This window comes from Prionailurus viverrinus, chromosome A1 (assembly GCF_022837055.1).
Source record: "Prionailurus viverrinus isolate Anna chromosome A1, UM_Priviv_1.0, whole genome shotgun sequence".
Lineage (NCBI taxonomy): Eukaryota > Metazoa > Chordata > Mammalia > Carnivora > Felidae > Prionailurus > Prionailurus viverrinus.
The window spans coordinates 83320808-83343952 of NC_062561.1; the positions used below are offsets into that span (position 1 = coordinate 83320808).

Below are 23145 nucleotides of genomic sequence, written 5' to 3' on the forward strand. Positions count from 1 at the left end.
TATCTGAGAATTTTGCTGGTTGTATCTATTCCTTTCTAGATATGAAACATTTATCAAAAAACTTAGAATACTCATTTATCATTAAAAATGTCTGTCAGACATATAGTCTATTCCATGGTATTGCTATGCCCTTGCTCTTGACTCTGGAGCTCCAAGAATTTGGCAGGGGGAGGGGGCAAAGGACTTGCTGTGATTTAGTGAGGTCTATGTGACCTGGTGGGGTCAGCCCTGATGGAAAAAGGGTAGGTGGGTAGTAACTATTTAGATGTTGCAGGCTCTCTGGTCTCTGTTACAACTTGCAAACTCTGCCATTATGCAATACATAACAAATGGGCAGGGCTGTGTTCCGATAAGATTTTATTTATAAAGATACATAGCAGGCCATATTTGGCCTGTGGATCGTACTTTGCTGACTCCTACTTAGACTTTGGATCACACTGGATTTCCTGATCAGTGAGACACTGTGTCCTCACTGCTCACTTGGGCTTTGATCTGTAAACATAAGTACAGCTCAAAATAGAATAAGAATAAAGCCTTGAACACAAGACCTGAAACCATCAAATTTCTAGAAGGAAACACAGAGGGTTAGCTCCTTGATACCAGTCTTGGTGATAATTTTTTATATTTTGACACCAAAAGCAAAGGCAACAAAAGTAAAAATAAACAATGGAACCACATTGAACTGAAAAACTTCTTCACAGGAAAGGAACCTATCTATAAAATGAAGAGGCAGCCTATGGAGAGGAAGAAGATATCTTCAAACAACATACCTAATAAGGGGTTAATATCCAAAATATGGAAAGAATTCATAACAACTCAATAGCAAAAAAAAACCAAATTACCCAATTAAAAAAGAAAAAGGAGCAAAAGACCTGAATAGACATTTTTCCAAAGAAGACATCCAGATAGCCAACAGGTGCGTGAAAAGGTGCTCAGCATCACTCATCACCAGGGAAATACAAATCAAAACCACAATGAGATACCACCTCACACCTGTCAGAGTGGGTAAAATAAAAAAGACAAGAGAGCAAGTCTTGGCAAGGATGTGAAGGAAAGGGAACCCTCATGCAGCGTTGGTCGGAATGCCAAATGTTAGAGCCACTATGGTTTGCCAGCGTGGAGGTTCCTCAAGAAATTAAAAATAGAACTACCATATGATCCATCAGTGCCACTGTGGGCATAGATCCAAAGGGAATTGGAAGCACTACCTCGAAGAGATATCTGTTCACATGGTTGTCACAGATTATTCACAGTAGCCAAGGTGTGGAAACAGCCTTAGTGTCCACTATGGGTGAATGGATAAAAAAATGAAATGAATATTATGCAGCCTTAAAAAAGGAAACCCTGCCATTTTCAACAACATGGATGAACTTGGAGAGCATTATACTAAGTGAAGTAAGCCAGACAGAAAAAGACAAATACTGCCTGCTATCCCTTATATATGTACAGCCTAAAAAAAAAAAAGTCAAACTCATAGAAACAGAGTAAAATGGTGCCTTCCAGGGACTAGGGCATGAGGGAAATAGGGAGAGGTTAGTGAAGTTCTGTTATTCAGTTATAGGATTAATAGGTCAAGGGTCTAATGTATAACATAGTGACGGTAGTTAATACTGTATTGTATAATTGGAATTTGCTAAGACAGAATTTTCTCACCAAAAAGAAGTAAATATGTGAGGTGCTATTTATTACTCAGTGTGAATCCTTTCATAATGTATGCATTTTACCAATCGGTATGTTGTATGCTTTAAATATATATTATAATTTACTTGTCAATTATACCTCCATGAGGCTGGAAAATAAGTAAATAAAAAGTAGCTACATCCTGTGAAAGATTCTTGAGATCTGTCCCCAGGGCTTCGCAGAAGTCACTTTGAGATTACTGATTTAAAACAATAATACATTTGTATAATGGACTACTTCGGTATAAAACACTTCCATGTACACTCCCTAGTTTGGGCTTAGACTCATTTTTAAGATGGTTGGGCAGGACACGACACACATAATCTCCCTTTTACAAACTAAGAAACAGGTTTAGAGATGTCCAGCACTTGTTGCTGGCAAAGCCAAAAGCTGTTTTCATATTCGTAAAGTTTTTTTTTTTTTAATTAAAAAAATTTTTTTTTTCAACGTTTATTTATTTTTGGGACAGAGAGAGACAGAGCATGAACGGGGGAGGGGCAGAGAGAGAGGGAGACACAGAATCGGAAACAGGCTCCAGGCTCTGAGCCATCAGCCCAGAGCCCGACGCGGGGCTCGAACTCACGGACCGCGAGATCGTGACCTGGCTGAAGTCGGACGCTTAACCGACTGCGCCACCCAGGCGCCCCATATTCGTAAAGTTTTTATTACTAATTACCCAGAAATAAGTTTTTGAGTTTATCACATGTCTAAGAAATGATAGAAGGGGCGCCTGGGTGGCACAGTCGGTTAAGCATCCAACTTCAGCCAGGTCACGATCTCGCGGTCCGTGAGTTCGAGCCCCGCGTCAGGCTCTGGGCTGATGGCTTAGAGCCTGGAGCTTGTTTCCGATTCTGTGTCTCCCTCTCTCTCTGCCCCTCCCCCGTTCATGCTCTGTCTCTCTCTGTCCCAAAAATAAATAAACGTTGAAAAAAAAAATTTTTTTTTAAACAACAAAAAAAAAAGAAATGATAGAAATGTTAAAGAATATTCTTCACATGGGCATTGCCCATGGGAGCCCGTATTGTGGGGAGGGCTCCCATGACCAAGGAGTGGGGTGGGGTTGGCCACCTGTTGGTTCACTTTCTAGTAATTCCTCTGCAAAACTTTCTTTTTTCTGTTTCTCATTTTGGATTTGTTTTTGGTTTTATTCAGCTACCTAAGTATTTTATTTTTATTTTTATTTTTCAGAGAGAGCACGAGCAAGGGAGAAAGGCAGAGGGAGGGAGACAGTTAATCCCAAGCAGGCTCCATTCTAAGCACAGAGCCTGATGCAGGGCTCGATCCCACAACTCTGAGATCATGACCTGAGCGAAAATCAAGAGTTGGATGGTCAACCGACTGAGCACCGCCCCCCCAGGCGCCCCACAGCTACCTAATAATTTTAGTAATTATATTTAAACATGAACATAGCAAAGCAGAGCATTAACTATCAGTATTTTAATGGCTCTCAGTCTTGCTAGTAAATTAGAAACACCAACTGACTGAAGTAATTCCTCAAATCTGACATGAAAAAGGTACCTTGAAGAATCTCACATACATCTTTGGAAATAAGTTTTCACTTGCTTGATAATAGTATTAACAAGTAATTGTCTCCCACTTAATGAATCACATGACAGTGAAACACTCGGGGAGGGTGAGGTAGCTCACGGAGCAACAGGTTCTTTGATACAAGTCTTAGGAAGTCTAGTGGATCATGTGGCCCCAGGAACTAAGGAGAGGAGTGGTTATGGCTCAGCCGCAGTCATGACATGGAGAGGACCTCGGGTGGAGAAGGGCATGAATTTCTTCACATTACGCCATGAGAAAGGATTTTTTATTTTCATCTGTATGAGTGAATTCTCATTTTTAAGTCTATTTTCTTAACTCTGATGAAAAGAGAGGTAATTATACTTCAGACAGATTTGTTTTCTGTTCTATTCTTCCTGTCTTTAAAATTAAGAACATGTCAGAGATTAAAATGGAGAATTTAAATGGATATTTGATCTATTCAATCTGTGTTAATTACTACCAAAACAAGAAAAAAAAAGAGTGAAAATAAGATTATTTTCAGAACAGTGTTCAGAGTCAAGAGGGTTGGTTTTTTGTTCGTTTGTTTGTTTTTCCCCAAGCAAATTAGCCTGCTTAAATAAATCCACCAGGTAATTTCTTCAACCCAGTCTCAGCTTTAGTAAGGTTTAATGATAGTCATTATTATATGAAAATTCAGTTTAAATCCTTACTTTTAAAAGTTTGTCGGGGCGCCTGGGTGGCGCAGTCGGTTAAGCGTCCGACTTCAGCCAGGTCACGATCTCGTGGTCCGTGAGTTCGAGCCCCGCGTCAGGCTCTGGGCTGATGGCTCGGAGCCTGGAGCCTGTTTCCGATTTTGTGTCTCCCTCTCTCTCTGCCCCTCCCCCATTCATGCTCTGTCTCTCTCTGTCCCCCAAAAAATAAATAAACGTTGAAAAAATAAAAATAAAAAAAAATAAAAGTTTGTCACTTCAGTCAAGTTTAGAAAAATGCTGTCTTATCTGTGTGTTTCTGTTGGCCTGCATTTTGGTGGAAAGCTTACAACTTCTTGTAAGTGTCTATCCTTCTTTGTGTCAAAAGCATGTTTGTCTTGTAACATGTTAAATTTCTCCCCAAGTTCTTCACTGTTACACATCTAAAAAAATAATTACATAAGTAACTTTGTATGACTAAAGGGATAAAAGGTAAGGCATCTTGGCCAATTTAAACACAAGCAGTCTACCCCATAGAAGAATGGCATTTTTCAATGATAATAGCATTTTTAGTAGAATAAATTATTGTCATGATAGAAAAATCAAGGTGCCAAACTGAGAGCCGTGTGCCTACATATAATTTGCCCAGTTATACATGCACGAAGTAGCCACTTCCTGCATCACTGGGACCATGCTTTTTTTTTTTTTTAACGTTTATTTTTGAGAGACAGAGCATGAGTGGGGGAGGGGCAGAGAGAGAGAGGGAGACACAGAATCTGAAGCAGACTCCAGGCTCTGAGCTGTCAGCACAGAGCCTGACGCGGGGCTCGAACTCACGAACCGCGAGATCATGACCTGAGCCAAAGTTGTACGTGTAATTGACTAAGCCACCCAGGTGCCCCAGGACCATACTTTCCTGAACCAAAAAATGGAACAATTGATTTGACAAAGGATTCTTGTGTCACTCGGGTGTGAGGGCCAATGTAGGAGATGCTGTTTGGGTACAAAACTGCTGGCGTTTCTTAGATGTCTTAACAGTGATAGAAACCATGATATTTACATTCAAGCCTTACTATGGACTAAACTTGGTCTCCACAGGGTTCACATGTTGAAGTCTTAACTGCTTCCTCAGTGTGGCTATATCTGGAGTAAAGAAGTAATCAGTGTTAAATGAGGTCATAAGTATGGGGCTCTGATCTGATAGAATTAGTGTCCTTGTAGGAGGAAACACCAAAAGGTGCCCACGTGTAAGTTAGGAATGCCTCACTAAGAACCAAAACAGCTAGCACTTTGATCTTGAACTTCCAGCCTCTAGAACTGTGAGAAGTGTCTGTGGCTAAAGTGGCCCATCTGCAGTATTTTTTTTTTAATTTTAATGTTTATTCATTTTTGAGACAGAGACAGAGTGCAAGTGGGGGAGGGGCAGAGAGAGAAGGAGACACAGATTCTGAAGCAGGCTCCAGGCTCTGAGCTGTCAGCACAGAGCCCGATGTGGGGCTCAAACCCACAAACTGCCAGATCATGACCTGAGCCAAAGTTGGACGCTTAACCAACTGAGCTACCCAGGTGCCCCCATCTATGGTATTTTGTTGTGGTGTCTGGAGCTGTGAGAAAGGCCTGTCACTGGAAATCCAAGGGCTAAGAGTGTGCAGGACATTAGGAAGGAAACCAGTCGTGGCTCCCCTCTCCTGGATCATTCCAACAAGATTTGGTCATTCCTGTATTAGGAAGGAAATTCCTCAGGCAAAATTGCCATATCAAAATATAAAATGGAAATATCCTCACACTCAGCATTTGAACTCCTAACACTGCACCCTACAGACAGACCTGCACATGTACAGACAGTAAGCATGCCAGCTGTCCCTATGCTCTGCCCACTGCTCCTCAGCAGCCATGGCAGAATACAGACATTGAAATGTCCACAGTGTGTCACAAAATTACAAGTACGGGATGTGCTTTAAATAGTTCATAGATATACAGGATGTCTGTGCTAGAAAATGTCTGGAAAGATGTGTACCAACATGTAAGAACACGGTCAATCAATCTGCAACAAAGGAAGCAAGAACACACAATGGGGACAGGATGGTCTCCTCAGTAAATGGTGCTGGGTCTGGACAGCTACGGGCAGAAGAATGAAGAAGGATCACTTTTCTACACCACACACAAAAATAAACCCCAAATGGATTAAACACCTAACAGTGAGACCCGAAACTGTAAAACTCCTCAAAGAAAACATAGGCCGTAATCTCATGGATTACTCAGCCTTAGCAACATATTTGTGGCTACCTCTCCTCAGGCAAGGGAAACAAAAGCAAAAAGAAACCATTGGGACTACACCAAAAAGAAAATCTTTTGCACAGCAAAGGAAACCGCCAACAAAACAAAAAGGCAACCTACAGAATGGGAGAAGATATTTGTAAATGACATATTTGATAAGGGGTTAGTATCCAAAATATATAAAGATTATACAAATCATTACTGGAAAAAAATAATCTGATTAATAAACAGGCAGAAGACCTGAATAGATATTTTCCCAAAGACACAGATGGTCAAAAGACACATGAAAAGGTGCACAACATCACTAATCATCAGGGAACTGCAAATTAAAACCACGATGAGAGATCACCTCATCCTGTTCAGAATGGCCAAGATCAAAGACAAGAGATAGCAAGCGTGGGTAAGGATGTGGAGAAAAGGGAACCTCGTACACTGCTGGTGGGAGTGTATTGTGGAAAATGGTACAGAATTTCCTAAAAAAATGAAAAATGGGAATACCATATGATTCAGTAATTCCACTGCTGGGTATTTTCCCAAAGAAAATGAAAACACTAATTTGGAAAGGTATATGCACCACTATGTTTATTGCAGGATTATTTACAATAGCCGAGATATGGAAGCAGCCCAGGTGTTCGTGGATAGATGAATAAAGATGTGGTTTGTATATACCATGGAATATTACTCTAGTCACAAAAAAAGTATGAGATCTTGTCATTTGTGACAACCCAGTTGGACATAGAGGGTGTTATTGTAAGTGAAATAAGATGGAAAAAAAGTAATACAAATAATTTCACTCCTATGTGGAATCTAAAAACACAAACAGAAACAGACTCATAAATATAGAGAACAAACTGGTGGTCGCCGGGGGCGGGGGGTGGGGAGGATGGGCAAAATGGGTGAAGGGAGTTAGTAGGTACAAACACAAAACGTACTCAAGCTTTTAGGAAAAATACAGGAACTATTCCACAATTTAATAGCAATTGGAGGTAGGATTAAGTGATTTTTAGTTGTTTTCTAACTTTTAAATAATGATTATATATAAAGATAGATTTTCATTGCTTCTCATTCCTAAGGAATTCAAAATTTATTTATTACCAAATATCTACAGATGCCTGAAACAATATGTGTAAAATTAGGAATTTGAAAAGTAATTCTTTCCCCAGGGATCTTTGTTAATCTGCTGCCAAGTTTCTCATTGAAGGACACTGGTGAAAACCACACTTAGGAATTTCCATGCAATTTCTTTTTCTGTTTTTAGTATTTGCTTAAGTTCAATTAGAAACTGTATTAGTACTGTTTTTAACATTCTCTTTAATATGTGTGTTTTAACACCATTTACCTTGAAATGCAGCATGATGCATTTCCTTTTGTTTGAATAGTTTTGCCTACAGTGCTCATTGACCTTATATTTTACAAAAGACCACTTTATCTTTCTTTCTTGGTGCTACTTTTTCCTCTTGAGCATAACTTAACCAGTTTCTTAGGCTGTAAGTAAAACATATTTTAATTTTATTATTGCCAAAATCCAGTGCGTCATTACATGAAGTTAAGGTTTTCTAAATCATGCCCTTTCTCTTTGAAATTCTGTGTAATATTTACCAGTAAAAAATACATGCACACACACGTGTGTGTGCGTGTGCGTGTGTGTGTGTGTGTGTGTGTATATAATATTTTAAGGCCTTACCTTTTGGAATTTTTTGCAGGTTTTTGAGAGCTGCCCAATGTCATCCAAATCAAGAAAAGAGAAGATCTGTAGCATTATGTTGTCAGGCATGTGAATTAACAAATCAAATTTTCCATGACGCAGATTCAAAGAATAATCCAATGATACTTCTTTCCCAAACACATTGTGCATCTGCCCTAAACATCAGTGAGAGAGAGAGACAGAGACGGGTAGACACAGGCAGAGACAGGCCAGGTTATAATAGGCCAACTCAGTCCCACACACTCTCAAAAAACATCACTTGATTTGAGGAGCACCTGTGCTTCTTCACAGGGGGTATACCTATCTTTGTAACAAAGCCATATTCCTACTGAAAAGATGGGCATCATTAAGGAATTCCAGTGTCCCTCAAGTAAAGTAACAGCATCTCACATTTATGATGCTCTTTACTTGTAGTCTGACAACAGTCCTTTGAAGAGGCAGTGTAACCACTCTGGGAGGTTCCTGCATTCCTTCGTCACATTCTCTCCAAGCACCTCTGTGGGGCAGGCACTTTTATAGGTGTCGGGCATAAGCAGTGAACACAGCAGACTAGTCCCTGCATCCTCAGGGCTCATACCCTTCCTTAAACATACAAGGAGCTGAAACCCCTAAAAGGTAGGGTCTTCCTCTAATCTTCCAGGTCATAAGTGCCAGAACCAGATTGTCTAGATCAGAAACCCTTCATCCGAAATCCATGTTGAGTGTTGATATGACACTGTTGCTCTAGTGGCCATCCATGGCCCCTAAATTAGTCTCCCTGATATTATGAATAAGCAAGATCATACCCTTTCTTTCTATGGAATGGTCTATATTAAATGTTTGTCAGATCCTCAAAGGAACAACTTTTAAAAAGCTGTGTCATACATTAGGCTCTTTGTAACCCAGCACTAAATTGTTGTCACCATTATCTTGCCATAAACATAAAATGGAGTGATTCAATATTCTAGGCAAAAACTGTCACCTTAAGTGACAGATAATGATACGTATTTTCTCTCCATTGCCAAGTAGCCATGTGATTCCTGTCGCCTTCCTTCTTCCAAGCAGATCCCCCAGCAGCCTGCTTCCTTCTGACCAGGGCAGACCCCAGACGCGGCCAGTCTGCTCTGGGCCTGGGCCTGCTGGCTGTCACTGGTCAGGTGATGGGCACATGATGTCAGTGAGTGCAGGGAGGGAACAGGGCAGACCTAACTCTATCCTCCCGTATGTGTCCAAAGAGGCCCAAGGGTAGTCAGCCTTCACACAGAGCCAAAATGCAGAGGTGGGAAGACCCCGGGCTCCTGACCACGGTGGTCGAACTGCCCACCTCCTGTGGGCTTCTGTTAGGTGAGGGGGGTGTCCCTTGTGTAAACAGTTTGAGTGACTATTTCTATTACTTGCACACAAATCTGACCCTGGACGAAAGGTTTTGTTTTGTTTTAATGTGTGAGAAAGCTTTCATTCACCCCAAGGAAATCTACTCTTTGTACAACAGTGTGATACCCCACCCCCAGCAGCTCCTAGAGGACTTGTCAGAAATGCACATTCTCAAGTGCTGCCTAAGAACTACTGATAATTTAGGTCTCAGCTCTTATCCTCAAGGTGGTTCTGAAGCCTTGAGAAACCCCACCATACTGCCTATCAGACTCAGAGGCCCCAGCAGCACACAGCCATTACTTCCACTTACAAATGACTATGAAGAGAAACCCCAAAGGCTCGAGGTTCTAATGGACAACCAATTGATAGGTCGTAATGTGATAAAGCTGTGGTTCCTCTTGCAACTTTTGCAAATTAATCAAGAAATATTTAGAAAAATGTGAAGTCATCCAGGTGTTCCTAGAAGCATTTCCACTTAATACACATTTCAGTAACCATCTTGTGCTGCTTCTAAGATGTGAATTACAAGTTCTACCCTCTAGGAATAAGAGACATGACTGCATCTTCCACACCACAGACACAAACCCTCACCTGCCAAGGGCAGCTTTACAGCCTACACACTTACTTTATTCCTTCAGTGACGACCCACTTGTCTGGGTGTGTATGCTGTGCCGGGGACAGATGCCACATGCTCATGTTACAAAGCATAGGACTTGTGCTGATAATGAGCTCTCTGCCAGGAAAATCCACACAAGTGGATGAATAGACCATTACAGTTCACTGGCGTAAGGACTGAAATAAAGTGTGGACAAGGAAATGTACCTTTTAATCAATCATCTTCTCCCCAAGTACACTGATCTATTTGGGGTCCCTTGCTCCTGGCAGCAGGAAGCCAGAGCTTGATGTCATGATCCTGACTCAAGAGTGATGCAGAGGCAGGCCCAATCAGGCCATCCAAGGCAGCAGCCTGTGGTGGTGGGGATAATGGCACCCAGTGGGAGGGCAGTGGTGCTTCCCCAGGGGCCCAGTACGTGCTCACTACACTGCACCCGGTCTGTTGGTTCTGAGCCTCAGCTCATTCTCCAGGCTTCAAGTTCATTCTCTGGGCTACTTGAGATCCTTCAAATAATTTCCCTTCTCTGCTTAAGTCAACTAGGATTGGTTTCTGTTGCTTAAAACCAAGAACTCTAAAGGAAAACTGACAAACAGGGAGGGAGTTAGAGGCAAAAGTAACACAGGGAAAGCTGAAGGAAGAAGTTACACTGGCCTGAGCAGAAATACCATTAGTATCCAGCAAAAAGAATCTGGCAGCCCGTACCCTGTGGTGGAAAGTGGCTAATCACCTGTGGTGACCTGGTATCAACTATCTGTTGTAGATTTGTTCAGGTTTGCGCCATTGCGATCACCACGGAACAATGTGAAAGGCAAAAGCAATGCAAGATTGTAGTGTCGGGTGGTGATTTCTAACAGTCCTGAATTGCAATGTAAGCAGCAAACAAAATAACCTGAATTCTTAAAACATAAGCCCTGAGAGTTGTTATGCAAGGGGTAAAACAGGGTTGAAATAGCCACATATGTGACAGTTGGTTCAGTAACACAGAAAGAGTGTCCTCTGAACCAGAATGGAGGTATTTAGGAGTCTTTGACAGGCTCACCAACACCCAGACCCACTGTTATTCCAATGCTGTCCCGTCCCCAAGGAAACAGATCTTATGTTTCTCCCCACGCCACCACTGTTTTCAGACCGGAAGTAGCCAATAACAAAGTTGATACTGGAACAACTTGGCTTCCACACAAAAGGAACACAGCCCTTTAAGAATTCATGTCAGCCAAAATAAGGGGAACAAATGAAAAGAATAGATTCTGAGTGCAGGAGTCTAGAGAAGAAAGAAAATGATACTAAGTTGGATTGAATTCATGGATAGTGTGTTGGTTTAAACAAAGGAGAAGTTCTAGTTGTTTGCTCAACTGGCTACTAGGGGCCTAAACTCAGTGGTGGCCAAGTGAAGTTGAGAGGCCAAAAATTCCCATCACATTTAAGGTGGACTCTGGAGTGGGCTGGAGGATGGCCGCAAGAGATGTCCACATCCTAGTCTTTGGAGCCTGGGGAGAAAAAGGGTCTTTGTACACGTGATTAAATTCAGGATCGGAGAGGGGGAGGCAGGGAAAGATTTTACACCCAGGTATGCAGAGAAGGTGATGTGCAGATGCTGTTACGAGCCAAGGAAGCCCAGCCCCCACAAGTTGGAGGAGGCCAAGATCAGACTGTCCCCCAGAGCTTCCAGTGGGAACAAGCCCTGCTTATACTGATGGTGGGTTCAGCCTCTAGAACTATAACAGAATAAATTTCTGTGCTTTTAAGCCACTACACTTGTGGCCATTTGTCATGGCAGCCAGAGGCAACTAATACAGGTACCCTGGCTTAAATGGGAAAGGAAGACTCAGGAGTTTAATGTCAAGCCAGGAAGCTGAACATAGCAGGCAACAGGGCCAGTGTAGTGATCAGAATGGCCCTGCCCCAGATAATTCTGGGGGTGACTGATTACCAAGTGCCTAGGTTTGAAAAGGATAAACTGCCCACTAGATTCCTGCTTGGTTTGCATAGTTAAAACCTATGTCAGATCTTGTGAATATAGGCCTGACTTGAGTAACAGTCAGGTAGAGACATGTCCCTTCAACCAATTTCTAGACTAGAATAATTCCACAGATCAGAGATCCTCCACCAGCCAGGAGGTTAGCTACACTCGAAGGACCTTGTGAGGACCTACACGTTTGTTATGGGACTTTTCTTTCTGTAGGCATTTACTGCAGATTGGCAAAGATCCACAAGCTTGACTCTGTTGGCAAGGCTGTGTCTCCGTTGGCAAGATTCAGGGGCCAGTATGCTGCAGGAACCCAGCTCACTGACATCTTGGGAGCAACTGTGGAGTTGACTGTCTCAAGTAGAGGACACAAGGGACCAGCATGGGTGTCACCAGTTGGGGTCACTTTAGGGACGGCACTGCTGTGGACCTGAGTAATCTGAGATGACCTGTGCCTCGGTAGCATCCTTCCTGCCCCTTGCTGTGTCCAACACACACATGCTGCCTCAACAGTCACCTCTTTGTGTCCTTGTTTCCTGCTGAGGTGGCTGTCCCCTTAGCTACTGAGATGCCTCTCCCTTGTACCCTCACTTGTTGGAGAGTACAGCAGCTTGAGCCCCATGCAGACCTTCTAATCCCACAAGGCTCCCAGGCTCCACCTGCACCTAAGGGTGTGAGCCACCTGCTATGGACCAGTCTCCCCAGTGCCCCAAGTACCCAGATTCCCCTGGGAAACTCACTCTTCATTTAAGAATCAATTCAGTGTTGGGGCACCAGGGTGGTTCAGTCGGTTAAGCGTCTGACTTCGGCTCAGGTCATGATCTTGCCATTCCCCAGTTCCGGATCTGTGTCGGGCTCTGTGCTGACAGCTTACCTGGAGCCTGTTTCAGATTCTGTATCTTCCTCTCTCTCTCCCTCTCTCTGTCTCTCTGTCTCTCTGTCTCTCTGTCTCTCTCTCTGCCCCTCCCCTGCTTGTGCACACACACACACACTCTCAAAAATAAACATTAAAAAAAAAAAAAAGGAATCAACTCAGTGTCCACTCATCCCCTCATAGCACTAGTTTTTCTGTTACCACTCCCCTCTGCCTTTGAACACCACAGAAGCAAGCTGCTTTATTCATTTCATATTCCAGAGCCTAACACTTGTTCTGACACAGAGTAGGCACTTTTAAATGAGTGAACAAGTCAATTCACCCTTTGTTGGTTCCACTCTGGGACACTCTCAGGAAAGAAAAGCATCTGACCATGTGGCCCATGGAGGACCCCTATCAGCTCCTAGACAGGAGGTCCCATGGATGCTCTGCAGCTCTCCTGGGGGCTGCTGCAAACCACAGTCAGCCTGTACAAGTTCAGCCAAGTGGGACACGCCCTGGCTTCCCTCATATCCATGAGCCAGGCCTCTAGTGCCAAGAACAAGCTTTCTTTAAAGAGGGAGGAAGGAGCAGCCATGATGCCCAAGGTGACTTGAAAATGCCACATGCACCCTCCACCGCAGCCCGTACTTGCCCTGCTGCTGCTCGTTCAGCAGGAAATCTGTGGGGGGCTCCTCACCTCTCTTGGGAGGGTCATTTCTTGTTCCAGGCAGAGAGAATCCATCCATGACTTCCAGGTAACCTGCCCAAAGAAGCAGACACACACATTCTGGCACAGGTGTTGCCCACCATGGGAGCCAGTCAGTGGTGGTCTGCTATAGCAGCCTGACGAAGACCTAAGCAGAGAAGGTACAATGTCCCTCTGTGAACTGACAACAGCAGCATATTGGCAACTGCTGAAGCTGGTATGGGTCCATGCTATTACTCTCCCTCCTGTGAATGTTTAAAATTTCCAGTAATAAAATGTTAAAAAGAAAATTCATCTCAGATGGGGATTTTTTTTCCAGTTGGTTCATATGTTCACAGACGAATTGAAAGAATACCTTGTCCTCTTCCGTTTTTCATTTTTATGGATCTAATTGCTGAGACTGTGTTGATGTATGAGGGAGCAGAGGGGTCTTATTATAAAAATTCCATCTAATTCTTTAAATTTCTTTCAAGTTATACACCAAATAATCACAAATTACTTCTGAGGGTTTACCATCTGATAATCCTCTCAATCTTACTGAAAGCAAAGACCTGCCTTATTTATTTATTTAACTTTTTTAATGTTTGTTTTTGAGAGAGAGAGAGAGAGAGCATGAACAAGGGAGGGCCAGAGAGAGAGGGAGACACAGAATCTAAAGCAGGCTCCAGGCTCTGAGCTGTCAGCACAGAGCCCGATGCGGGGCTTGAACCCACAAACTGTGAGATCATGACCTGCACCGAAGTGCTCAACTGACTGAGCCACCCAGGCACCCCAAAGACCTGACTTTTTAAAAAAAATTTTTTTTAACATTTATTTATTTTTGAGACAGAGAGCGACAGAGCATGAACAGGGGAGGGTCAGAGAGAGAGGGAGACACAGAATCCGAAGCAGGCTCCAGGTTCTGAGCCATCAGCACATAGCCTGATGCGGGGCTTGAACCCACGAACTGCGAGATCATGACCTGAGCCAAAGTCGGACGCCCAACCGACTGAGCCACCCAGGCACCCCAAAGACCTGACTTTTAAAAGGATTTGTATTCAATCAGTAGACTCATTAATTTTCTGTTCCTGGGAAGCAGGCACAGAAGAAGACTTTACCAGGACTTATCAAATAACTACTAATCACACCTGCTACCCTTCCATTCTTAGAGGTAAACAGTTTAATCTGATCTATTCAAGAAAACTTGGTGGGTGGAGTTCAAGGCAGTAATTTCAGTACATGTTTGTCAGTACAATATTTTTACAGAGAGTTTACGAAAGCCTTGGATTGTAGATTTAATTAATGCGATTTATGGAAAATAGTCACCATGTAACCTCTGCCAATTAGTCTTTGTTTTTAGACCAATGAGTCAAAATCAGGCTTATTTTCTCAGAAAAGTATAACTTTGTTTTTTTTTTTAAGTTTATTTATTTTGAGAGAGAGAGTGAGAGAGAGCAAGCGGGGAGGTGCAGAGAGAGGGAGAGAGGGAGAATCCCAAGCAGGTTTCATGCTCTCAGCGTGGAGCTAGACACAGGGCTCCAACTCATGGACCCGTGAGATCATGATCTGAGCTGAAACTAAGAGTCAGACGCTTAACCGACTGAACCACCCAGGTGCCCCCAAGAGTTTTAAGTAAACTTTACACCCAACATGGGTTTTGAAACCACAAACCAGGGATAAAGAGTCACATATTCCACTGACTGAGCCGGACAGGTGCCCCATAACTTTGTTTTCAATTCAAATAAATGTGAAATTTATGTCTCAAAATGAGGACCAATTTATACAAAGGAATCAGAAACACATCTTGTTAAGAGATTACTAAATGCAGTAAAGTCAAGATTAAACTTATGTAGAGCTAACAGTCTGTTTCTTACTACCTAAGGTAATGCAGTATAATGTGTAGCTAAACTTAGAGGAGTTTGTGAAGCAGAGAATATGATAATGGGAGCTATGTTGCTTCAGTAAATGGCAGTACATGAGTATATGAAACTCTAGTATTGGGCTTTAGGAATAGTTAATTTATTTAAAAACTAATCAATAAACCCTTTAATTTTGTTCTGTACTACTACCAAACATTTTACACATATTTAATAGTCAAATATATATTGCTAAAAACGATTCTGCCTGGCAACTAATCTATATGTTTATTTCTTAGTCAATAGCAAGTAGAAATATTTAATTGTATGAAAAATGACTGCAATTGGGAAATAAACTTGATAAAAAACAGATTTTCAGCTGCTATTTCAGCCTTCACTAAATACACTGTTGTTCCCCAAATTCTCCTTTGGGAACCAGCTCATTTGCTCATTCTGTACTCACAATCTGATTAAGTCTAAAACACATTCATTCTGCTTTTTTAGCCTTTTGGAAATCATTCTGTGACCTCAAGCTCACACCCTTCTCTGTGTTCCTAAACTGTCTCTCAAACCTCCTCCTGTGTGTCCTTGAACTCATCTTAGAAGCAGTATTATCATTCAGGTGTGTTGCAGACAAACCATGTGATGTGCCAAAGACCAGCCAACCTGTAAGGGAAAGAGATCTTACACCAGGCCTTTGCTGTACCAAATTACTGGGTCTTTCTGCCATTTGTTCGCTCACCCAAACCCTTACATGCCATCCCTCCTCCAGCTTACTACATAAGAAATGATACAGGAAAATCTACATCCCTTAAACATGAGAAACGTCTGGAAAGTTGTGTAGTCTCATGATACTTTCTGCTTGCCTTGAATTCTGTCCAGAGGAAATCCCACACGTTTAGAGTGGAAGAGGCTGGGTGAGACCAGCAGAAGCTGCCATCTTTCCGCCCAGCCTCCCCTCTGTGCTTCTCCTCGGGCAAACATGGCTTCACTAATGACAGGAAGCTCCAAAGGTGAAACATGGGCAGTAGAGTTCCCCACTGGGAACAAATGTAATTTTTTAACCACAGACTTCAAGTACTGACTCGGGCTCAGACTCACAAGCCATAACCTGAGCTGACATCGAGTCGGATTTCAGACTGAGCCAAACAGGCACCCCTCGTGGACCACAATTTAAAGAATTGAACTCCTTTGGCTTTTTCTCTGCTTGTTTAGATATTGTTTTAAAACTAAAATTACATGACAGGACATTCCTGCTTTACTACAAATGTGATTCACAATGGGCACAGTCACTTGCTCCTACTCCTGTGTTCCCCAAAAGCTCCACGAGGGTGGGCTGGATGGGCTATGGGTAAGCCTGAGGGCTTAGCATTCATGGTTTATAATGCTGGGTCTCAATTGTGACTGTATTTGGAAACATGTGAGACTCTGGAAAACACCCAAACCTGTGTTCTATACCCAGATTTCACTGGCCTGGAATGGGGCCCAGGAACCAGTAGTTTTTAAAGCTTTCCAGGTGATTTTTTTTTCTTATTAAAAACAAATTTAACATTTATTCATTTTGAGAAAGACAGAGCATGAGCAAGGGAGGGGCAGAGAGAGAGAGGAAGACACAGAATCTGAAGCAGGCTCCAGGCTCTGAGCTGTCAGCACAGAGCCCAATGTGGGGCTCGAACTCATGAACTGCGAGATCATGACTGGAGCCAAAGTCAGAGGCTTAACCGACTGAGCCACGCAGGTGCCCCATAAAGCTTTCCAGGTGATTCTAATGTGCAGCCAGGTTCAAAAATAACTGATAGGTAGCACTGTGTCCATGGGAAAATGCTGGGTAGCAAAGAATGCCCAATCCTCTACTCCTCAACAAATATTTGAGAAAATGCTACTTCCAGGAATATGACATGCAAGTCTCTGCCCTCAAGAAGAGGGAAACACTCCAGTAAAAGTCAGCAACAATAGGTGTCTAGGAGCCTTGGAAAAGGTGTCTTGCCCAGCCTGGAAGCAAGAAAGGCTTCCTCGGTGAGGAAGTAGTGCCTGGGTTGAGTTTTAAGCAGGACCCAATGCCTCACTTACATGGTGACTTACACTCACATGGTGTGTAGGGAATCAGATGTCTTGCCCACTAGAGCTCCGACATCAGCTATGACTCCAGGGTGGGAGTCCGCCATTGGATATTTTCATGGTGGTTACGTGTTGGCTATTTGTAATTCAGATGTTTGATAGAAAGAAATCCCCAAAGGCCTGCAATACCTTGCCAAGAGGAGGTAAGCCATAAAATCTTCATCCTTCAATATTACTTTCCCTACCAGTGGTGAAAATTCTCATTTGCACAATTCAATTAACATATGAGTAACAGTGGCATCTAACATTTACTAAGTGCTCTGAGCACTTTATGAGTCTTATTCCATAATAACCTTATGTGGTAGGTCCTGCAATCTATCCCATTTTGCCTATGAGGATGGATAACAACTCACTCAAGCTCACATTCAGGCATGCACACACATATACACACACATTAAGTGATGAAGGCAGGTCTGTCTGAAGATGAAGATGTAGGTCTGTCTGAATGCACAGCCCAAGCTCTCAACCACTATGCTCATTATCCTCAGCAGGAGAGTAAGTGTGTGCTTATCAAGCATTAAAACTATAATGTCCAACAAAGTAGGTCCTTAGCTTTGCTGGTGCCGTACCTCAGTTTTGTTAACAGTCAGATGGTGGGAGTCCTTGCATGGAGAGGGAGCCTGGCTTCCAGTCTCATACATAATATAGGGCAGGAGAGAAGTCATGGGTTCCTTTTGCAGTTCCACAAGCACAAAGAGTATCCAAGGTCAGGCTGGTTTCTATGCTCACCACTCCTGCTTTTTTCTTCACCAGCAAGAGCAGGTGACCTTTACTCAGGAACCCTGTTCCAAGCAAAGTGCCCTCTGCCTCCTCCTTAGCAGGAGCAAACAAGACTGGAAGATGATTGGCTTTGTGTTGTCACAATACATCGCATAAAGGGACTCAGCTGGCCAGCATCAGGTTCCTGGTAGCCTTTCACTTGCATGTGTGTGGAAAGTCCATTCACTCATGTATTCAACTAGCATTTATTGAGTGCCTACAATGTGCCAGGCACTGTGGAGTCAGCAGACCCTGTCAGTTCCTGCCTGCCTCACTCTGCTGGCTGTGAATGTGAGATGGTCATTTAGCAGAGTCAGCTCTGCTTGGCAGAAGAGAAGAGCCCCTTCGCACCAGCAAAACCCTCTGGGGTCCTGCCCCCCCCCCGTTTTCCCACCTATAAGGGGGCTCGTGAACTGTCCTCAGTTTATCATCCAGTTCTTTCTTGCTGAGGTGGAAAGTCTCTGTCTGATCCACTAGATGAGACATTGTGCTATTTGTTTCCCATATGCTCTATAGCTCATAGGGCATATTGAAAGTTTGTCCAGATTTCTTCCCCTCATTCCTGTATTTTTCCCTTTTACATTTAGTTGATTTTTAAAAGTAAAATGCTTGAATTCTTTATTTCCTTTTGCATGAAATCTACAGCAATTTTCTTTGTGGTTACCATGGGGATCAACATCTTAAAGTTATAACATTCTAATTTGAATTTGTAGCAGCATAAGTTGAATAAGCATACAAAAACTCTGCTCTCTTACAACTCTATCTCTCCCCCTTTACGTTGTTGATGCCACAAAATTACAACTTTATACACTGTATGTCCCCAAACCAAAATTCTTCTAAATGCAGTAGTCTCCTGAGTAACGGAGAAAACAAGACTTGGAGTCACAAAGCCAAGTTACAATAATACTAGTTTTATAATAATTTTTTTCTTTATATGTATTAGTCTCTGAAATCACTTAGCTAAGAAAAAAGTACAGTTACAAACCATTGTTATAATACCAGCATCTATAATTGACCCTACATTTACCTTTATGAAGATATTACTTTCTCCATACAGCTTCAAGGTAGTGTCTAGTGTCCCTGCAGGACTCTGCTGAACATTTACTGTGGGACATATCTAGTGGTCACAAACTCCCTGAGCTTTTTTTTTTTTCTAGGAATGTCTTGATTTCTTCCTCACTTTTGGAGGACTGTGTTTGCCAGATATTTGATTCTTGGTTGACAGGTTTTTTTATTTTAGCACTCTTACTTTGACCCAGTGTCTTCTGGCCTATAAATTTTGATAAGAAATCTGCACATAATCTCATTGAGGATCCTGTGTATGTGACGATTTTCTTCTCTCTTACTGCTTACAAGATTCATTCTTTTTCTTTCAACTATAATGTGTTTCGGAGTTTGTAGAACTTCCTGGATGTTTGGGAAGTTTTCAGCCATTTATTTCTTTGAATATTTGCTCTGCCCCTTTCTCTCCCTCTTCTCCTGGGACACCCACAGAGTGTATGTTCGTCTACTTGATGGTGTCCTACAGGTCTCTTAGGTTCTGCTTGCTTTTCTTCAATCTTTTCTTTCTGTTCCTCAGCCTGGATAAATTTCATCATCCTGTCTTTACGTTCACTGATTTTTCTGTTTGCTCAAATCTGCCTTTGAATCCTTCTAGTGAATTTTTCATCTCCGTTGTGGTATTTTCAGCTCCAGAATTTCTTCTTGGTTTCTTTTTAGGTTTTTGATCACCCTGTTGGTATTTCCATTTTGTCCATACATCATTTTGTTGACTTTCTCCACTTCTCATTAGGCCTTTGAGCATCTTTAGGTCCATCGTTCTGGAGTCTTTGTCTAATAAATAGATCTGCCATTAAGTCTTTCTCAGGGACAGTTTCTATTGAAGTTTTTTCCTTTGAATGGGTCACACTTTCCTGTTTGTCTATGATATTTTGTGAAACACTGGACATTTGAATCTAAAATGCGTAACTGTGTAAATCAGTTTCTCCTCCTTTCCCAGGATTTACTGTCTTATTATTGTATGCTCTACGCTGAGGATCAGCCTGAGGTGTAAAGTGTCTTATGTCTATTCTGAGCCTTTCCTTGGGCATTCATGGCCACTTTCTAATTTTCCCTGTACATGCAGCTGTTTTTCAAAGTCCTAGTCTTTAAAGTCTGGCTCCCCAAAGGGGAAAAGCAAAACTGAGGTCAGGGCAGTGGGAGGTGGGTGGGTGGAGTGCTGCCCTTTTAAATATCCTGAAAGTCACTTCAGCCGGGAGGTGGGAGTGGGGTGGGGGAAGGGGATTGCATTAATGGGGCAGATAGAATGAGAATCCGTGTGCCTGCACCTCTTTGATCAAAACTAGTAATCAGCAAAGCACAGATGCCCAACATTTGGAAGACAGGGTCCTTTTTACCCACCTTAGTTCCTGTAAGTTGTGGGCAAGGTGCTCACATGGCCAGGGGTGGGGGATGGGTAGCTGCCACTGTGTGAAGAGCTAAAATTTACTGTCCAAGTCTTCCCCTGGAAGTTGTGAGCCTTCAAGAGACTGGAGTTCCAAATAATTACATCAGACAGGTTCTATGAGTGTAATTGTTGTCCACATGGGGCGGGGGGGGGGGGGGGGACAGATTCCTGGGGTGTCCCACTCCACCATCTTCCCAGAATCCTCACTGGAATTGATTGGCTTTTACTACCTTATTTCACATGACTAAAACTCTCCCATTTATACAAACCAGGCCCACAACAAGCATTCACAATAGATTGGGTGGTGATGGAAGCAAAAGTTAATTAAAATTATGCTCAAACCAACTAAGCCATTAATTGGTGAGGATCAAAAGTGTTGACACATCTGATTTCATTCCAATGACTTTTTTCAGTTTTCAGATTTAGTGTAGCGTCTCCAGTCTGGAGAATTTGTAACGAAAATGTTACATTCCTGCACTGAATCAATACTAAATGAGGCCCAATTCAACCTTATAGGGTTTTTCTGTTCTTTCTCCAATTCCTAAAATACAATGCAGTTTGGCCAAGACTAGCATTGGAAGGTGGAGGGAAATGTGCCAGGCTTGGTGAGGATAGCAGTTTAACAGGAAACAGAGGGAGCATTTTCTTGGGGAAGAAAAAAATGAGCAGGGGGAGGGTTGGAAGGCTGCTTGAGTATGGTTTGCCAATGGAAGATTGAGTATGGTTTGCCAATGGAAGATCCTAACTGGACCTTAAATGTGCAACATAAAAATCAGTCTTGTGGAGACCTTATTTGTGTGTAAAGGGTGAATGGGGGTTGACACTGGAGTCCCCAGACTACAAGCAGTCTACTGTACTAATACATGTACACAGTGAGGTGGCCACAGAAGATATACTGCTGAAGAAACCTAGCTTGCAATAGGTCAAGCAGAGGAATCAAAACCCCAAATTTCAAGCCCAGGTCTAGCAGGCAGTAGCCCCAAAAGACATCCAAATCCAAACCACCAGACCCTGTGATTATGGCAGTTTATATGGCAAAGATTTAGGGCCGCTAATCTGCTGCCTTCAAAACAGGGAGATCATCCTAGATTATCCGGGTGGCTTAATGTAAACATAAGGGCCCTTACATGGAAGAAGGAAGCAGGAGATGTAGGTGCTAGCAAGCGGGCCACGAACCGACAGAAAACGTAAAGGGAAGGGAACGGATGCTCTTCTGGTGCCTCCAGGAAAGGCAGCCCAGCTGACACCTTGACTTTGGCCCTGTGAACTACAGAAATGTCAGAAAACAAATTTGCGTTGTTTTAAGCAACTAAATTTCATGTCATTTGTTATGACAGGAAGGGGAAACTAATACACTGCATACTCAAAGTTACTCAACAGAAACTGCAAGATTGAGAAATGGGGACAATTTCACGGTTTTTAAGATCTAGGGATGTAACTCAGCTTAAAAGATGCCCCTCTTCACTTTACGATCTCTGAAGATCCAACATGGTAAGCACCCTTCTAGGCCTTCATCTAAGACAAAAGCTATAATCCACACCAATATTTAAAACAAAAGCATATCTGCTAAAGACACATCACAGTTCATGTACTTAGGGTCAAATTAATGAAAACTAAATAGGCCACCCTAAAATGTAATGGTGTCAGGTCCATGAATGTTGAGCGAAAGATGGTACAATTTTTCGTATTATATAAAATAACTGGATCAAGTTCATTTAAAATAGTTGTAATTACATAGGAAAATAAAATGAACATGTAGGGCTGCATTGATTAGAGTTGGGATGCTATCATATAGAAACCAGAATTATCAAGGTTGAAAAAAAGGGTATTAGGTTACTTTGACCGGAAGAGGTAAAAGGAAAAAAAAGTGGAAAGCCACAAATGAGATGAGCCAAGAACATGGTGGCTTAGAGGCCAAAACTATTTGTCACCCCCTACTTTAGCATAACATCCTGTGTTACGAAAAAACTCACCTAAGATGGCAAGTCATGGGATCTAGTTGGCTCCACCTTGAGCAAAAGTCTAGGAAGCGTTCTGTGAGAAGTATGCAAGGTCCTAAGGAAAATGTGTTATGCATAACACAATTGGTCTGAGACTGCAGGCTTCAAAAGGGTTTCTGGGTGCTGCACATTCTCTTTTCCAGTTGTAATTTTAATCAAGTCAGTATAGATGAGAAAAAGACCACTGTATATCCAAGATATCCCATCTGTCCTACTGTTGGCCTAGAAGGAAAACCCAGTAGTAGAAGCTTGCTCTCAAGGTACTCAGTGTGAACTGAAAACACCATCAACTACTCACAGTGCTTTCCCTGCCAGACTGTGCTCAAAGAGGGGAGAGACCTGGAGCCTGTAAGACCTTCCCAGTATTCTGTAAACACTACCTTCTCGATTGGCATGCTAATTACGATGCTATGAGAAAAAGTGTTCCCTGTTCAAAAATGTCTAGAAACAGCTTAATTAAAAGTAGTCTCCCAATCCTCATGGCACTAAATGTTTCATGAGTCAGCCAGGATGTGGATATTCCACAAGGAGCCTCACCTAGGGTAGCTTCTCCCTCACTTACCTGACCACAGAGCTGAGAAAACACAGCTTAGAAAATGCTTATTCAGACATGAAAATCAGCATGCTGAA

The 23145-nt window shown here is 42.5% G+C and overlaps 1 protein-coding gene across 7 annotated transcripts in view; it reads left to right on the forward strand.

The window, feature by feature from the left end:
* UPF3A (UPF3A regulator of nonsense mediated mRNA decay) overlaps nt 1–10218 on the forward strand; it is a 32283-nt gene extending 22065 nt beyond the window's left edge. For 3 of the 7 annotated variants that reach the window (XM_047878103.1, XM_047878277.1, XM_047878192.1), the window contains one exon: nt 7859–10217. In XM_047878103.1, the coding sequence (XP_047734059.1) occupies nt 7859–8123 (265 nt within the window). In that variant the 3' untranslated portion in view covers nt 8124–10217. Of the gene's footprint in view, nt 1–701; nt 858–7858 lie in introns of those variants that run through there. The other 4 variants (XM_047877756.1, XM_047877675.1, XM_047877933.1 and 1 more) reach the window with 4 other exon arrangements.
* The last annotated feature ends 12927 nt before the right edge of the window (nt 10219–23145 follow it).